Source organism: Cottoperca gobio, chromosome 17 (assembly GCF_900634415.1).
Source record: "Cottoperca gobio chromosome 17, fCotGob3.1, whole genome shotgun sequence".
Taxonomy (NCBI): domain Eukaryota; kingdom Metazoa; phylum Chordata; class Actinopteri; order Perciformes; family Bovichtidae; genus Cottoperca; species Cottoperca gobio.
Window position 1 is genome coordinate 16,645,643 of NC_041371.1, and position 18,943 is coordinate 16,664,585.

The 18,943-nt window shown below is 37.1% G+C and overlaps 1 protein-coding gene across 1 annotated transcript in view; it reads left to right on the forward strand.

Moving 5' to 3' along the window:
- The window catches only part of astn1 (astrotactin 1), a 345,150-nt gene that overhangs the window by 194,541 nt on the left and 131,666 nt on the right, over positions 1-18,943 (forward strand). The window contains 2 exon segments of the mRNA XM_029453477.1: positions 8,368-8,472; positions 13,130-13,318. Coding sequence (XP_029309337.1) covers positions 8,368-8,472; positions 13,130-13,318 — 294 coding nt within the window.

An 18,943-nucleotide genomic window follows, 5' to 3' on the forward strand; every position in this document is an offset into this window, starting at 1 on the left:
TGAACTTGAACAAGCTAATTTAGATTTCTACAAGCTGGTTTTTTTCAACCCACAATGGCTGAAGGAGGACAAGAGATCGATTTGGTCACATATATAATTACAACACCATTTTCAAGACGAACTTTTCAAGAAAAGCTAGACATCGAAGCTAACCCCGACGCTAGCTATCCTATCACAGAGTTTGTCCGCCACTTTCAAATCACTAACTACGAGCGGTACCCCCGGCTCACAGCCTCCGAGAGGCACTGCACATTGTACTGCTGGGAATGCCTGCTATTTACAACTGATCGATTTGGTGTTTGGAGCCACACATGGGTTTGGAAACTTGAGTTGTCTAACCAAGGCAGCAACGAGACACCAAAGCACGGCTGGGCACTTACAAGCAACAGTGCTTTGAAAACCTTTGGGACACCCGAGTGGATCTACAGCTCAACGAACAAGTGCACAGGGAAACGGAGCTCCACAACGAAAGGGTGAACAAAAATAGGGAAATGCGGATTTATTGATTATAAATGCTTCGGAAATATTAATATAACTCTGTTGTACTTGACTATGTTAAGGTGATGCAACGCCCGGTTATACTGCGTTTCTGTCTAAATGTATAGTTTCTAGAGTCATGGCGTCATAATGATGGTATTAAGAGGTGGAATAGTTCAGGTAGGACTGTGTAGGACATCACTGAAGGCCTAGGTGGGAAATGCACGGCCCGCCACTGCAGTTATCCCTATTAGATTCCCCCCCACCATGCATTTAATCTGCATTAGTATGACTGTGACCAATGTAGCTGAAGAAAAGTTTTTTTTTCTGAGCTCAAGAGCAGAAAAACAGCATTGATTTTTCCAAATAAGTACCATTCATGATCATTATTCGATGCAGAAGAAGAAGAATTTTCAACGGAACCAATTTTGAGTTAAAATGAAATTATTACAGAACAAAGAGCAATCAGTCTCATCAGTTGGCACTGAGCGAATGAACCAATAAAAACTATTTACTGGGTAAATGCAGCAACACCAAACTGTAAAGACAAACAGCCCTGCATTATAAGACTTCTTATAATTCATAAATAACTAATTCTCAAAGAGGGTTGGAGACACAATCTGTGACCCAAATGTTTTCATAAAGGGTTGGAACTCAAATTAAAATTCAGGTTTGCATTAAAGCCTCACTCCCAAACTGATTGACAGCTCTTTTTGTTACACACAGACCTATAATTCCAATAATAATCATTTGACAAACATGTCATTTCCCATCTGTAACTGGTGTGAATAGTGAATATAAAATGTATATAATAAAAAAACTACACCGAGTTACAAAGAACATAGTATTGTAATCAATACAACGGTGCTGTACTAAATCCTACCTATATAATGCTTCTTTTAATTGTCGTCACTGTGCAAAACATTTTTTATTCACCTCTGTGGTCCCTTTTACTGCATTGGATTGCATTATATTATAAAGTATTTTCAAATTTAGCAGTATATATTATATAATGGACAAATTATCCATATCGGAAATACCTTTTTAATTTAATGCAGTCCAATAAAACACCACCACAATTGCACAGCCACAAGTCAACACACAACCAGTTAAAGTAGCTTCATAAGTTGAGTTGTATTGCATCACATTGCATCATACAGATGTATCCACAGACTGTTGGTTAGTTCAAAGAGTAACTTAACACTGAATCCACATTTTTCAATTAGTAAAATTATGTTTGCAGTCATGGACATATTGTTTATTTCTGTTTCTTCTGACACACAGTGTCTCTGCCTCCTTCTTCGTCTGTCAGCCTGTTACCTGATCCATACCCTAAATCTTATTACACTATTAATTGATCCTGGGCCCAGTACATTTACAGAAGTCATACAACACAAATTATTTTCATTTTCCAGAGAAAAAAACGGCAATTCTGTCCTTTTGACGCCCAAAATATCTGTGAAAATTCTATAGACATGGGGAGATTGAGAGCATGCAACCAAGAGGAGCAGTAGTTGTTGAAATACTAAACGGGGGTGTAAAGTTCCTCTTTATAGTCAAACGATGCATTACATTTATATATATATATATATATATATATATATATATATATATATATATATATATATATATATATATATATATATATATATACCTTATTTGCTCCACCATTAACTACTTTCAAGCTAATTATTTTTTGCAATGAAAGATATGTTTATGCCCTTTATTTTTCACAAATGAAATAAACTGTAATACCAATGGCAGCCCTGACCAAGCTGCTTCTCTTAAAGGCTCCGGTGCCAACTGCATGGAGAGAGAGACTGTGAACTTGGGATGTTTGCAAAGTGAAGTTCAGTCAAATTAATCATTCTGTCACACAATGAGAGCAGAGCACCCCAGGGCTAAAAGGGAGACAAGGCCTTTCAGCAGAAGAAGAATACGCTGCACTACTGTATATGTTTTGGGCTTGTTATTAATTTTCACTAAGAGAGGCGGGGGATGGGGGAGGTTATGTAGTGGTGTGCTCTCGCTCTCTCGTGTGCAGGGGAATATATCTATCGTTCCGGGGAGCCATTTCCCATAAGAGGGGATAAATGGATGTAGCTGAAGGTGAGGACAATGCAGGAACATCACATTTTAGAGGCTTATTCATCAAGTTCATAGGTGGTGCCAGCACGCTTGTAAAGGAACTGTTTCTGGCCTTGCACAGACACTCAACATGCTTCACATTTAATTTGTGTCTCCATGTTTATGCTCAAAATAGGTAATACAGGGATATATTTATCACAATTGTTCCAACTTAATTAACTTGGACCACCTACATCTAACCCTTAAGTGCCTTAAGTGTCCTTACTAGTATTTATCTCTTTTTAAAGTTCAGATGTAAAAGTAAAAGGTCACCATGGCTTTGCAGACTGTAATAGTTATTATTCTTTATTTATAAAAATAAATGACACTTTCAATTAACATAAAGGCTGGAGCAGCACAAGGTTCAACAAACAGAGACATTGAATGTGTGCCTTGTTCCACATTTTAAATGGATTTCTCTAGTGCACAAGCAAAATAAAATATTTTCAGTAAAGTACATAATAGTATGCATGATCCAATTCTAAATAGTTAAGGAGATAAAAATCTTCCTTTCATTTCCGCCCCCCCCCCTTCTGATTACAGCTTTATATAGCAAAAGGTTTGTTTTGTTGGCACAAACTACCTGAAGTAAGTAAATGCACTTTGCACTTTTCAGTGCGTACCATAAATATGTGAATGTGTAGCGCTATAATACTTTTACAGTGAAACCATTTTCATGTGTATTACTTTAATTCAACTAACTGCCATCAGAAGGAAAAGAAACATGTCTGAATTTGTAACAGCAGTGTTTTCACCCTGTTTATACAGTGACATGTGTTCTGTGAGAGCGTGCTGCATTCACCTTTTTTATTCTCTTACTTTTATGTCTCGATTTATCTTTCTCTTATATGCCCAGGAAAATCTCTCATACGCACACAGTTTTGTATCCCCCCTCTCTTTCCCTCTCGTTCCCCTCTTCCGCATCTGTGGTTGCAGGAGACGTGTTTCAGTCACAAGCATTATCCAGATACCTTCTGGATGTGCTTGTGAACCGGCGGGGGCAGTCATCGTGATGTATGGCTGTAATCCCACCGCTGCTGCATGACACGGCTGTCAGTTGCCATGGCAGACTAGATGATTTATATTTTAGCAGCTCTGCTAACGGCCGGATATAAGTGGTGTTAATGTTAAAGGCCTGAATCCCCATTTGTATTCAAAAACGAGGGTCCTGCAAATAATTGGAACAAATGAAGAGATTTGTAGTGATGAAGTAATTGTATGTTTGCAGTCTTAACCAAAGGATAAGGGAAGTTTATTTATTCAGTCCAAGTCATGTTCACTGAGAATCTTTGCTCTATCACTCCATGTTCTATCTTTAATTAATCTGTCAGATTGGTCCTTTTAATGCTTAGCCTTCTGAGAACAGCTAGTGCGGTGCGTGGTGAATGTTTCCTCTTCATCATTTGAATAGCAGTCTCATTTGCATGTTGTGCTTTATCTGCCACTGACTATTTGTTTCTGCGAATAAGACGACAGGTCATTGGTCGGTGGAGCAAGATGCCCGCTTTTTGATAGACTATGCAGTGCATCAAAATGAAAAACATTCGTACATGGGTGACTTCCCCAGGCAGAGGAGATGGGCATTATTGATTTAAGCAGGGGATAGGATGGGTAAATGGAGATAAATCAATTTACTGGGCTTTAAAGGAGCAATGTGTTAAAGCAGCAAGAAAGAATACTTACAATATGTATTACCTTTACTCTAACGGTAAGTGTGGTAAATCCCACAGATCGGCAGGGATTGAGAAAGTGGGCAAAACAAACAGGTGAATTACATTTACCTATTAAGAACTGCTCCGTCAATAACACAGCTACTCTATCTCTGAATTGACTACCATCTTTTGAATGATCAGACAATTAAAATGACAAAATTGAGAATGTCATTGACGTCATTGCACCTGCCAGGGTTTGCTACGGAGAAATGCAGAATCCGTGATTATCCAGAAAAAATGGAATGCTGAGAAGCTGAGCGCAGATGGTGGAAAAACAAAACTTCAAATTGACATTTTTAAAGAGAAATTTACAATTTAGAACTGAGAAGGATGAGGCAATTGTTATTATCTAACATCATCATCAACAAAAATGTCAACAATGTACGGAAACTAGGCATGATTTCCAATGCTATATTATACTATTTTAATTCTGCTATATTATACTATTTTAATTCTGCTATTTTATACTATTTTAATTCTGCTATTTTATATTTAAATTCTGCTATTTTATACTATTTTAATTCTGCTATTTTATACTATTTTAATTATGCTATTTTATATTTTAATTATGCTATTTTATACTATTTTAATTCTGCTATTTTATCTTATTTTAATTCTGCTATTTTATATTAAAATTCTGCTATTTTATACTATTTGAATTCTGCTATTTTATATTATTTTAATTATGCTATTTTATATTTTAATTATGCTATTTTATACTATTTTAATTATGCTATTTTATCCTATTTTAATTCTGCCATTTTATATTGAAATTCTGCTATTTTATACTATTTTAATTCTGCTATTTTATACTATTTTAATTCTGCTATTTTATATTTTAATTCTGCTATTTTATACTATTTGTAATGGTACTTCACACTCATTTGCATCAACACTGTGATTATTGTACTGTAAATTCCTTCTCTAATCTTGTACAAATGACTATGTTTCTGCTGTGAAGCACTTTGGGCTGAAATTATTGTATGAAAGGTGCAAATAATATTATACAATATACAAATAAAGTTTAATATTATTATTATTATTATTATTATTATTATTATTATTATTATTATTATTATTATTATTATTATGTTGCTACCACAGATAGGCTGATCAATCCCTTCACACCAATTGCATTTGAACTTCTCTGCTGAGTGAATGAATAAAAAATAATGAATGAATTCCCATCTACTATCACATGGAAGGAATTTGGTAATAGTGGCAAGATGTAATGCTATTGAGTGCAAACCTCTGGAACACATTGTGAAGCATCTTAAGTCGTGTTGATGCTTTCACAACACGCTTCTTTAAAAAATGTTTTTAGCTGTTTGGCCACATATTTTCTGCAGAATAGCTCTTTTATCAGGTGTTTTTCCCGAAGCCTTGAAAACTGCAGGCACCAAGCTTCTCATAATAAAAAGACTATGCTGTATACATATGTGATTACCAACCACAGACCAATATCAAACCTTCCCTTTTGTAGGTACAATAATTGAAAAAGTTATGTTTGCAGACAAAAACTTGAGAGCTGAAAGTTAGTCATCCCCACCCGCCGTCTCAGAAAACCAGTCTGGAATCTTGGTACAATGTTGGACTCGGAGATGAACCTCAAACAGCCGTGTCAAATCAATTACAAAGTCTGCATTCTACTATTTTAAAAACATAGCAAGGATGGGAGGATTAATGTCTAGGTAGGACTTAGAAAAACTAATCCATGCTTTAATTTCCACAACGTTAGAATACTATAAAAGTCTTTTTTTTCTTTTGCTCTCCCCAAAAAAACTCTGACAGCTTCAACATATAAAGCACTTTGTTTACTGTATGAAACGTGCTGTATAAATAAAGTTGCCTTGGCATTTTATCGAACCTGAATCAAGTATCTAATCCAAAACCTTGATAAAAGGTTTTTTTTCAGTTTTTATTTGAACATAAAGTTGAAAACAAATACAACTCAAAGCTTCAATTTATATCTGTACTCTGCCTAGTTGTTGGTAGAGTTGGCAGATACATTACATATTGGAGTGGCAGCCTAATTATTGTTCACAACTGGTAGATGTATGAGATGAGCAGCATAAATGTGTATCAGACATATAATAACAGGCATTTCCTACTTATGTTCCACACGCACGCACGCAGCTGTCAAGGCTAGCATTGCCTTACGAGTGGCTGGCGATGTCCGTCTGTCAGTCTGTCAGTTCAACACTTTGGTCCAGACTGAAATATTCCAACAACTATTGGATGGATTGCCATGAAATTGTGTTCAAACATACTTGATCCTGAGGGGAAATACTGATTACTTTGGTGATCCTTTCACTTCCATTTTTACTTATCCTGTGAAATGATCTACAACACTTATTGACACGGCATTTGGTCGAGACATTCATGGTTCCCAGATGATGATGATGATGATGATGATGGCTGATTTGCTGACATGCAGTTTCGTTTGGTTGAATGTCATGAAATGTGGTACAATCCTTCATGTTGCCCTTTGGGATGAAGTGTAGCCATCTTGGTGCTACCTTATGTTTTAAACTAGCTACACCGTCATTGTCCAATAAAGCTACTTGCTCCGAATACTGGAGGACTGACGACGCAGTTTAACCTTTCAACTGGAGAAGTTGTTGTTACAGAGTGGTGCTCTGTAATGGTAATTTGCTGCAGCTGATAGCTAATTATATCTGCTCAACTTGGAGATCAGTGTTGACATCAAGAGAGATTTGATGAGAGATCGCTGTACCTTGGAGCTCAGCGAGTATTTCATTAATCTGGAACCAGATCTCGCCATACAACAGATTGTATGATATTTTATGAAAAGAAAGATGTGTGCGTTTTCCTACGAATATCCAGCAACGTGTGTCAATTTCCGCTCGTTACAGGACATGCATACAGTGTTAAAAAATAAACTTCCGTCTTGGTTAGGTTTAGGAAAAGATGGAGGTTTGAGTTATGGAGGTGGTATTACTTAGGTTTTGAAGTTACGTGACAAATAAATCAATACTGGTTAAGTATAGCTACGTACAGTGTGTGAAAACAGCTGGAGTTAGTCATCATTCATCAAGGAAAAATAACAAACATTCACTAAAGTCTGCACTAATATGATCTTAGATGACTTTTTCGGCTTTTCTTTCTATGAACAGAAATTGTTGTTTGATTGTGTCTAAGTCGAGGCTGTGATTATAATTGAATTATTCTGATAATTATGAATTAATCTAACCATTCTCATTATCAAAGTGGGACATTTTACATGTGATAAAAAGTGAGTAATTACAGAATATTACCCTTTTTGTGGTTGTGGTTATAACTTCTATATTAAGAAGTTATTATGCCATCATACAGTCTCACAGCGTTCTCGTTTTTTGATCACTTCCTGAGGATCACGGGTACATTTCTCTGTATTTTCATAGTTTTTATTAGACACAATAAATGACAATTACGTGTCAACACTTCTCAGGTTCAGACTGATAAATAAACTATTCTATATGGTTTTGTACATCATTATTGTGACCATTTTCAGTATCATTCAGGAACTTTGTGTTTCAAAGAGAGAACGTTGCAGAAATTGATGAAAAGTGGTTTTAGGTTTGAAACAGTTTTCTAAAAGGGAAAGGTTGGAAGTAACCGGTGTCTGCCACTGATATGAAAATACTCATGTTTAATATAAAAGTAAGTTATTGGCATTCGCTTTCATCAAACATGGAAGAATTCAACCTGCAGTCTACTACATCATTATTTGTGAGTAAATGTTATGTATGATTTCCTCTGTGCTTTTCTGTAGATCAGGCTCCACTTTGATCTAACAGCGGAGACTTAGCTTGCTTCTCTCTCCTGTCATTTAAAATAATATTTAATATTCTTCAAATATTTTACCCGATCCTCCAGGTAAAGTAAACAAGAATGAGATGTAGAGCCAGCCTTTGATCTAGCGCTGAGGACTTCAATCTCCTCCGCTATAGGAGAAAATGACACATTAAAATGACATTTTTTATATGCTTTAGTCAAGCGCCAAGGACTGCATACATATTAATAAATGTGTTTTGTGTGTTTATTCTAGGTATGGTGAACTACAGCGAGGTGTCTGGCTACCCCCTCGTTCAGCACTGGAGTCTTCGCTCTGTGCTGTACCACGTCAAACTCAATCAGTGGGTCCTCTCTCAAGGTAAATCATTATGTATATATATATTTTGGATTGTTTATTTATGCTGGAGGAGACCACGCTCGGGTCTCTGTGGTGTAAACTCTCACGTCCTCAATGGAGAAAAACAGCGCCGTCGGCTATCAATTATTTATCAAATTGTAATTAATGTGACACATCAAGGTTAGCCGCTCATCAGAACAGCTTGGGAACTTTTTTTCATTTTCATTTGATCAGTTATGTGGTTAACAGGCAGGCTGTCATCTTCGGATTCGGCTGGCGAGTAGTTCCGTGTTGTGCTTTAAGTTACTGTGGTGACATCTTTACTCATCTTTCAAAGACAAACTTATTTTAGACGGTTTATTTTATTTGACGTCGTCATCACGGGAGCATTAGCGTTGTAATTTATGCACAAGGACGAGATGCATTGTGTTCAATGTTGGCTGGGATTTAATTTAAGTAGGAAGTAGGCTACTTAAGTAAAAGTGGCAATACCACATGTATAAATACATAAATAAATGTAAATGTTAAGTATTAGAGCCAAAATATACGTTTAGTAAAATAAGTATTTATTACAGTCCATTTCAGAAGAATATATTATATTGTTGAAATCAATATGTACATTTCTTCAATGTTGAAGCTGCTAAATGTGGGCTACATCATAATGTGTTTATGAGTTATAGTTGTTATTATTAATCTGAATCTGCAAAGTAACTAGTAATGAAAGATATCAAATAAATGTAGAAGTGAAAAAAACAAAACAATAATTATATCTCGATGTAGTATAGTAGAAGTAGTATAAAATAAACATATTCAAGTGTACTTGGTTACTATCCACTGTACATGCACTGTTGGAAAATAAACTGTAATAGTATGCAGAAAAGTTGTCTGCGGAAAAACACACTTTTCTAAATCTGTTCTTATCAGCAGCAGCTTTATGGAAATACAGTTCTTGAACATATAAATACCTCCACCAAAGGGAGCATTGCTGGCAATTGTTTAATGTAGTGCTAAAAGGTTCAAGTTGGGTCCATTATATCAAATTAAATCCTTGTTGAAACAGTCAATTACGGACTGATTGTGGTGCTGCTGCTCAGCTGCAGTACTTGGAGAGAACCCTGAAAGGGAATAAATGGGTCAGGGTCAAGTTCCCTTTAATCATAAATAAGTGAAATGTCACTTCAAAAGGGCACAAACGAAAAAAAGATGCTCAACAAGCACAGCCAAACAAGAGGCCCAGAGCTGTAACACACATTCCCCCCACAGTGAGCATTATAGTCTCAAACTAAACTCTTTTGTTAATTGTATAATAACTCATAACAGTTTTAATGTCCTATAGATCCAGCAGCACACATAGTCCTGGGGGGCTTATTAAGAAAGGAAAATAAACAGAAATAAATTTTCTCTCAGCAACGACAGAAAAGCTGCTCTGGATAGAAACGGTTTTCAGCACTCCATTTGAAAAGGTGGGCTTTCCAGGAAGAGGCTAAAGCCAGGCCATCATAATGGGGTGCTGCCTCTCAGAGCAAATGAAAACAGCCGTCAGTGCCCAAGGAAAAATGGATATTCACTTTAGCTAACGTGAAATAGAAAACTACAATAGATGAATATATTGTATAATGTCAGAAAGGAGAGATGGGAGAGTGCCAGAGTTTGACGATTAAAGACTGATGGAATATGCCAGAAACAAATTCATGTCGAAGGAGCATTGTTCTGGAGAAAAATATAACTTTACAGTCCCCTCCAAAACTATTGGAACAGCGAGGCCAATTCCCTTATTTTTGCTGTACACTGAAAACAATTGACTTTGACATCAAAAGATGAATATGAGAATAAAGGATCATCTTCTATTTCCAGGTATTTACATCTAGATCTGATACACAACTTTTTATAATTAAAGCATGTAAACACGTTTTAGAAAACAAAAACAAAATACAAGTATGAACCTGAAAATGAGCGTAATATGTCTCCTCTAAGTGGGGTTGGTAATGCATATATGTACAGGATCCCCCCCGCCCCACTTTACAAATGTCTGCATTGAAGACTTTAAATATGCAAGTGTAAGACAGCATGAGTCCTTTAAAAAAAGTTGAACTGGAAACCACATAAACAACATTGTAACACCCTATCATTTACCGAGGAGATTTCTTAAAGTCTGTCCGCACTAAGAATCTTGTTTTCCTTGTTTCAAGTATAGCTGTGTCCCACTGTGTCCTTTTGCTTGTCCCTAAGCAGAACAGATCTAATGATTAATGTATGATAGATGATAGAATTGGATTATTGTGACAGCAGTGATGTAGGCACCAGGCATACTCAATATCTCACATTGTATGGGTTGGTTTATATTATAGGGCCGTGTGTACAGGTAAAAGGTGTATGTGGCATGCAGAGATATTGATGCAGATAAAGATGGATAGAAAGAAAAGAGAGCAGCATTAAGAAATATGTATGTCATTTCATTCCCCTTGTTTTTTCCTCTGTCTTTCTGATAGCCTGTCATATATCACAAAGCTTTGTATCCATAGCAAGACCAAGGGGTTCTGACAGTGCCTGCCATGGAAACTTCACAGAATAAGATAACTGTGGCTAGGTATTTAGTCAAGCAATACTGCTTCTGAAGGCTGCTCCTAGCTGCTGACACATCAAGGATTATACTGAATATTTCCCGACGGGTTTCTCAGCACTAAATGTTTTATTCTATGAAAATATATCACCCTTTTTTTTCTTTTTATTTGCCACACTAGATAACTTGGATTGTCCTGTTGGCAGTGTTTCAGGGTGAAGTAAAAATCAGTTAAAATATCACATTCATTCATTCTGCCTGGCTGGAAGAAGTGTCATTTGATCATTTGGATTTTCATCATGTTTCAAGTGCATGCATTATTCATAGATCCGACATAAATAGTTTCCATTCTGATAAGTGCCGCCACCCTACTGTAAATACAGCCATGACACCTCTAATACGTTTCCAATGGGGCTGCTGTGGCTTGAAAGTGGCTGCCACGTCTGCTGAGGATACAGTTTCTGTTTTCACTCCGTCTTTTTTTATTTTTACTCCCATTTACCACTTAAGCTCATCATATTTCAACAGCCACCAGAGGGGTGAGGCCACTGATTTCTATGTCTGATAGCAAGGCCCCCATCGCTCATCCTCACCACGCTCTCTTGTCTCTCACTTCAGTGGCCTCCTAATTTAATTTTCGGAGAGAAGTAAGAACGAGCGGAGCGTGGTTGCTGAGATATTAATACTGCTTTTCCTGGAAATGATAATGATAAATTGCTGTTGCACTATTTTTTGCTTTTTCCAATATTTACTAAGATAGAATCCCAGTGAGCACATGGTCATTGTGTTATAGTGTGGTCAATGTATCGTATCAAACCTGCTTTCTCTTGCACTTTATGTTCCGGCTCTGCAGCCCAGACAGTTGAATTAATTTGAATTTAAAGAACATTAAAGGGACGGGATCTTGTGATCTATGTTTTCAATTATGTCCCCATTACCTTACCCTAAGAGTCCACAGAGTCATATGCACTGGTTACTGGAGTACTTTTATTCCACTATTCTAGTTAAAAACATGTCATTCCAGCTTAGGTCTGTCCTTGCCCACAGGGGAGCCTCCCTGTCTAAATTAGCTATAAAAGAATCCTTAACCCTGAGGATTTTACTGCCACTTATCCTGGTCTAAATAAAGAGGGAAACACAACTTTGAGTCATTGTGACATCTCCCTGCAACACAGCAGAGGATGGTGTTGCCATATCCAGTCAGAAATTGGCTACATGCAAGTGGTAGTCTTACCCATTTTTGATGATAAAAACTTGGCAGGTTGTTGAATGTTTGAAAGACATTTTAGAATAAGAAATATGCAGTAGTTCAAGGTAGAGCTCTTCTTGTCAAAATGCATTTATTTTGCAAAGAAAAACTCTTTACAACCAATATAAAAGACACACAATTACTTATCAACATCATACAACCATAGATTGTATATATACACATGTCATCGTTTGTGATGTCAGCAAGAGCATGAAAGCAGGAAGTGTTTGGTCGCCTTTTAACTCCTAAGAGAGTGTAGTGAGTCTGCTGATACATAACACAAGAAAACTAAAGATTAAATCAATGAACAATAACTCAACTAAACAATATGCGCCTGGAGTTTAAATTCAACCTGGAAATGTTTATGGTAACTGTTACAAAATAAAATGCTAACATATATATATATATATATATATATATATATATATGTTTGTATATGTGAATATATATATAGAGAGAGAGAGAGTTTTAACCTAAATAAAATGTAGCAGGCCACCAAAATGACAAGAAACTAAAAATTAAAATCTGAATTGAAGAATATGAAGGTTGTGAATATACAGAAATCCATGGCTGGAATTCTTATTCTGTGGTGTAGAGTAGTTGTAGTAGTGGTTCCCTTTAGTTTGTACCAAGGCGTCACCTGCATTTATCTGTGATCCATTAAAGCCTGAGACGCTCTAATGGTAAGACGAATAAAAAACACTCTTAAAAAGATGCATTTTCAGAGTGCACTAGAAGTGGCTGAGCAAACAAAATGCATTTTCTATATTTCCCCTATACTGTAACGCCTCTTTATTTCTTGTTTCTCATTCTTTAACTGAAATTGACATTTTTGTTTTTGTATTTTCCCCCCTCCTCCATCTACCCAGCCTTCAGCTCGGCCATCCATTCTCTGGACGGGGCGACGCAGCGGAGCGACTTTGTCTCCATCCTCAGGGAGTTTGGGAACCACTACGTGCAGGAGGCGGTGTACGGCTTCCAGGAGTCCTGCACCATCTGGTACCCCAACAAACAGGTCCAGAGGCAGCTGTGGCTGGAGTACCAGGACATCAGCAAAGGTAGGACACCCACAAGGAATGATATTTATAAATGAAAAAAGTAACCGTAATTATTAGCCTGTGCATCAACGGTGAGTGAGCATGTGTGTTTGGAACACAGTTTAATTCCTGCAGTTAGTTATATATTTATTGATCGTACAGAGTCATAATCTGTCACCCCCACAAAATACATTGAGGCTCAAGATGCTGTGTGTGTGTGTGTGTGTGTGTGTGTGTGTGTGTGTGTGTGTGTGTGTGTGTGTGTGTGTGTGTGTGTGTGTGTGTGTGAAGGGGTGGACTGGATTATTATGTTACAAATTTAGAATTGGCAGGACTCTTGATCATACTTCAGCTGCAGAGTAAATGCTTGCCAGGAGAAATACTTAAAGCTCGCACGGGACCTCTTTTAACAAAGCTCTAATCTTGTTCCCTTTCTTTGTGGTTGTACCATGTTGTAGAGAAACGTAATAGGTTCCCAGGGTGGCCCTCTTGCAGAAATGTGCTTGGGAACCTTGTTTTAACCATTCGTCTTTTTTCCTGTACTCTTTATGGAAATGCCCCTCGCAGATTGCTTTGGCAGATCTTTTACAGGGTTGGGTAGTGATGAAATGCAAACATTAAGTAACTACAGTCAGCCCATACAGTCTTTACATTTGAAAGAAATTGCAAATAATTTATAGGTACATTGTCACCCGTTGCCCATTCTCAATACACCTCCGGGAGCTGCTGATTTAGTCAAAGTTTATTCACAGCTGATTCTGTTTAGATAACATTTACCATTTGTGAACTTTATCTTCTTTTTGTTAAATAAATAAAAAGAGTTTTGCTGAAATACGTTTATATTTCTCAAAGTATGGTGTTGTGTAAAAAAGTATTGTTATCCTAAAAAAAACGTATAACTTAAGTTATTCATATTATTAATATTATTATTAATAATTCCCAAACAACACCCAGCCCTACTCGCCAGTGGATCGCTTTTAGAAAAACTTTGAAACTTTTACATTCTGAGACATTAGACTTCATCACAAATGCTTGTAATTTTAGTACATTCACAGACTGAAAGTTAAGCTGCCTACTTTAAAGTGGCAATAGACAATTTAACTTATCATTATGGAATAAATGTTGATTGCACAATTTGATGGCTGTATAATAATGACACCATCAGCATTTAGAGTTGTTCGCAATAAGCCTTGCATTACAATGCAATTAAATCAGCCTTCGGGTCGCGATCTACCTTTCACAATAAAAGCCCTAGACAACATACACACTGCATCACTGCCTACCAGAGAGCATTTCGCTAAGAGGCAATTCAACACAATAGCTTCCAGTAGCTATCCCCAGTTAGCGAAACAACGGGACTAATATGAATTGTAGAAACTCTACCTGGCAAAAGAGCCCCGTTAGCGGAGGAAGCAAAGAAGGCGAAGAGGGAGAGTGATAAAAAACATTCTTTCTAATAAGCTACATCATTAAGTAACAAAGCCAGCCTACTTATCAATACTACCAGGTGTTTTACTTTGCCTTAATAGCACTAAGATGGGGGTATCGAGTTCAATTTCTGATTCTTACGGTTGTTTCTTGCTTTGGACAGTAGCGCTAGCTAGGCTGCTAGCTGTCGCTAACAGTCTATTTCTTGTTCATGTGAAACTAAATGGACAGCAAATGTGTTATTAATGTCTCAGCTGCACAGTTTAGAGAAGGTTACTGTTAACATCATTGCAAAGCAGTTATGTTAAATGTAATTAGATGGATTATATCCATCCATGCTAGACAGCTACACGTCTTCTCCAGTTGTTTCATTTAAAAAGATCCCATCATGTTGGCATGTTTCATCCGTGCCTTGTGTGTCACACACATTTCAAACAATGGCACAACCATCTGTTTGAGACTCTCACTGCAGGAGAGTGTGTGTTGTAGATCGCAGTGCGGCTTTGCACTATAATCAGCATTGTTCTATCTCAAGCAATTACAGTAAACTACACAAGCACTCTCCAGAAGGACTCGAACCACTTCTAGTTAAGTGAACAATCAAAGAAGCAGCATATTTGCTCTTTCTTTTATTACTCAAAATGCCAGCATATGTCAGCCATCAGTCTTTTCTGATACCTGTGCTTGTTTTATCAGCAGGGGTAAGTAATCGCCCGTCTCTCCCCGCCGTTTCAACTCAATGGCTCCGAACTGTCCGCAGTCGTCTCCTTTGTTTGCCTCTGCCAGTTTTCCTCCCTTCCCTTCCCTTCCCTTGTCCAAGGACACCCATGCTGCGCGCCCCTGTTCACTCCCAGTTACCTCTGCGTTGACAGATGGCATTTGATGACTGAGTTTTCCCCTCTTTCATGGAAAGTGCATTACTCTTCATTTTCAACCGCATTTGACACACCAGTTGCACACGCTGCTAAATGATTCAACACAATCAAAAAATGCCACGCTGCTCCTCTTCAGATTCTTCGCTGTAAACAGTGACATTTTTTGTTTCTTCCATAATTCATGCTAGATCAATTCAATTTAAGTTTTCTTCGCTTGGATTGGTGTAAGGGAAACTGCACTTTCCAACAACTTCTCTGCAGTCTTCAAATGGATATATAAGTTTTTTATATATTGGTGGTTATTAGACATGAAAATGATAGGACAGCGTGTTGGCTCATCAATGAACTTATTCTGAAACAATACTGCAGGATTATATTTGCTGAAATCATCAATGTTATGGTTTCATGCTATGACTTTACAGTTGATCTGGTTCTGATGTAGCTTTTAACATGAATGTCCAATCTATAACAAAAGGAGGAGAAAAATAAAACTATTTCATTCTGATACGATGAATTACATAGAAATCAATTAGCATCATTGGAACATGTGTAGCAGATTTGAAAATTAATTAAAATCATAATGAATTTCCAGTGACAATTTATTTTGACATATCCTGTTGGGATTTCTTGGAAAGGAACTGTAAGTTTTTAGGAAAGGGGTTTTCTAATTTCTTCCTATAATGTTAAAGGGAATAGAGATTGTGTTCAGTTGATATACTTCCAATAGTGAATTCTAATTGATTTGCTACTGTAACCCTTTTCTAGTCAGATGAACATGCAAACATGTGAAAATTGTGTATAGGCAAGCATGCAAATTAATATATTCAAATAATAAGTTGCCAATAAATGAATAATGAATGCATATATACTTGGATTTAAGTGTATTCAGCTAACTAAACGTAAATAAATGCTCAGAATGTTGTATGTATTTATTTTCTAGGAAATTATTTGAAAACTATGGACATACAAAATATAGCATCGCCTAATTAAGATTACTCAGGATTTTCATTATAATTAAGCTTTATTTACAACTCAGAGAGCTGGTCTCTCTAAACAGACTTAAAGCGACTTTGAAGCAGACCGCTGTGTCTGTAAATGCTTTGATTAATGTTGTGATTGTGACTGTTTTTGATTTGTCTGTAACTATGCTGCTGCCTATCTTGGCCAGGACTCTCTTGAAAAAGAGATTTTTAATCTCAATGAGACCTATCCTGGTAAAACAAAGGTTATAAATAAATAAATAAACTATTTCTACTGCACCATTACTATTCACTTCCAATATTGCCAAAGACCAGGCTATGGATGTAACAGTAACAGGAGGCCATGCGGTATGTTCCTCAGACTGCATTCCTGTTGTTATCAGTCTCTTTGTTGAAGCAACAATAAAAAAAACATTGGATTTGGGTCGTGTTGGAGCAGAGATCTGTTCGTCTGAACTGGTACGAAATCTAGAATCTATTTTCCCGTCAAACAGACAGAGAGCACAGTCATTACGTTGGGCTGTGAAGATCTAAAATGATTCAATATAAGTGGGTAACTGCTTGAGCCTGGCTCAGGACCATCCGTTTTCTAGAAGAGGGAATAGATTCCATTGGCAAAAACTTAAAATCAGAGTCATCTTTCTTAATCTTTTCCTGGCTTCTTGGAAACGTCTTGGCCTTTTGGAGGGAGTAATGAGCTCACAGGAGAGTTTGATGATCCATGTCCTCGCCCTTTGCTCCAAATACAAGATGTACCCGACTCCCTCCATATTCAGTGTGAAGCCGGGCTGATCATTTTCTGCATCTTAGCTGCCTGGGGCTCAGCTGCTGCCAGCAGTGTTAAGGCTTATTTATGTATATAGTTAATAATGATATATCAAACAGAAACAGATTTAAAGAAAAAATATGGATAGTGTATGTATTTCAGTACTTCAGATGATATTTTTGTGCTGCATTGATGAAGAAATGAAGGTCTACTGGTATAGAGAAGTCTGTTGCATTCACCTTGTTTGTGTCACCGCAGCAGCTCGACGCTCTTCATCTCTTTGAATTGTAGATATTTGGTTTATATGATGAGAAAAATCTAATTCACTAAATCAAATACTGGGTGTGCTGCTTTTGTGAACTCTCATAGATACAAGATAACACTGTTACCTAAAACAACCACTCCTTTCAGTGTGGATTGTCACTTTACACAATGAATAAGAAAAAACACATCCCGGGAACTGTGATATTTTGTGGCAGTTGTGAATCCATTGAATTATAACTCAGCAGACGAGCTCAGTGGGTAAAATAAGTACATAGTACGCCACGGTCTGTAAAGTTAATTGAAGACTTACACCAGTTGTTTCCTAATGACCCAATAACTTTAAAGCAACACTGAGACACACACACACACACACACACACACACACACACACACACACACTCACACACACATACACACACACATACACACACACATACACACACACACACAGATACACAATTCATTGACTATCATGGCTGTATCAGTCATGTTTGTTGAGATAGGGCCGTAGCTCATTAACCGTGGTCAGTCTGTGTGTATGTGTGTGTTTGACCATGATGCCTTGTCAGGGTGATTAATAGCACTTCCTTCCTTGCTCCTGGTTGTGATATGAGTTTCCTATTGTCAGACAAATGACCTCAATTACCACGCCAGAGATCAGACACGAACAGCGAGAAAGCCTCTGTTCATGTTGAGACATTTTATTACACTAGTTTGGAACGTGGAAGACCTTTTAAAATCTGTTAGCAGCAGCTTTATTTACTATGTGGAAATTCAGTTAATACAGTATGGTTGTAATCTCTGACTTGATTGTAGAGAGTAATGCTTTTCACATAACTCTGCCTCCATATCTACTGAGGTGCTGCTCTTCCTTCAGACGAATATGATGGAATGGCATTAAATTGTTTAAAGCTGCACAAATATATAAGATATTTGTATACTGACAATGAGTCAAATGTCTATACGTAATGCAAAAAGTGCTGTTCGTTGTGACAAACTCGCCGAGAATTATCACCCAACTTTGCAGTTTCTCTCAGCTCGCTTTGGTTTTCCACCGGGCAACTTTAATGTTTGGTTCACTCCCACAGCTCTCATCAGAGTTTGATCAACTTAAGCTACCTGCCCAGCATCAAACAGCAGGCAAACGACTTACTAGTGAACGTAGTTGAACATTGGACATATTGGACTTACATTCATCATGTGGACAGAGACATGACTATGTTTGTGTGTGTTATAGGAAATTGTTAGCAATTATAATGTGATAATATGTCAATGTTGCCCCCAGGTGGCCAAAAAAGGAATTGATGCCATTGTACTGTACAATAAAGTGATT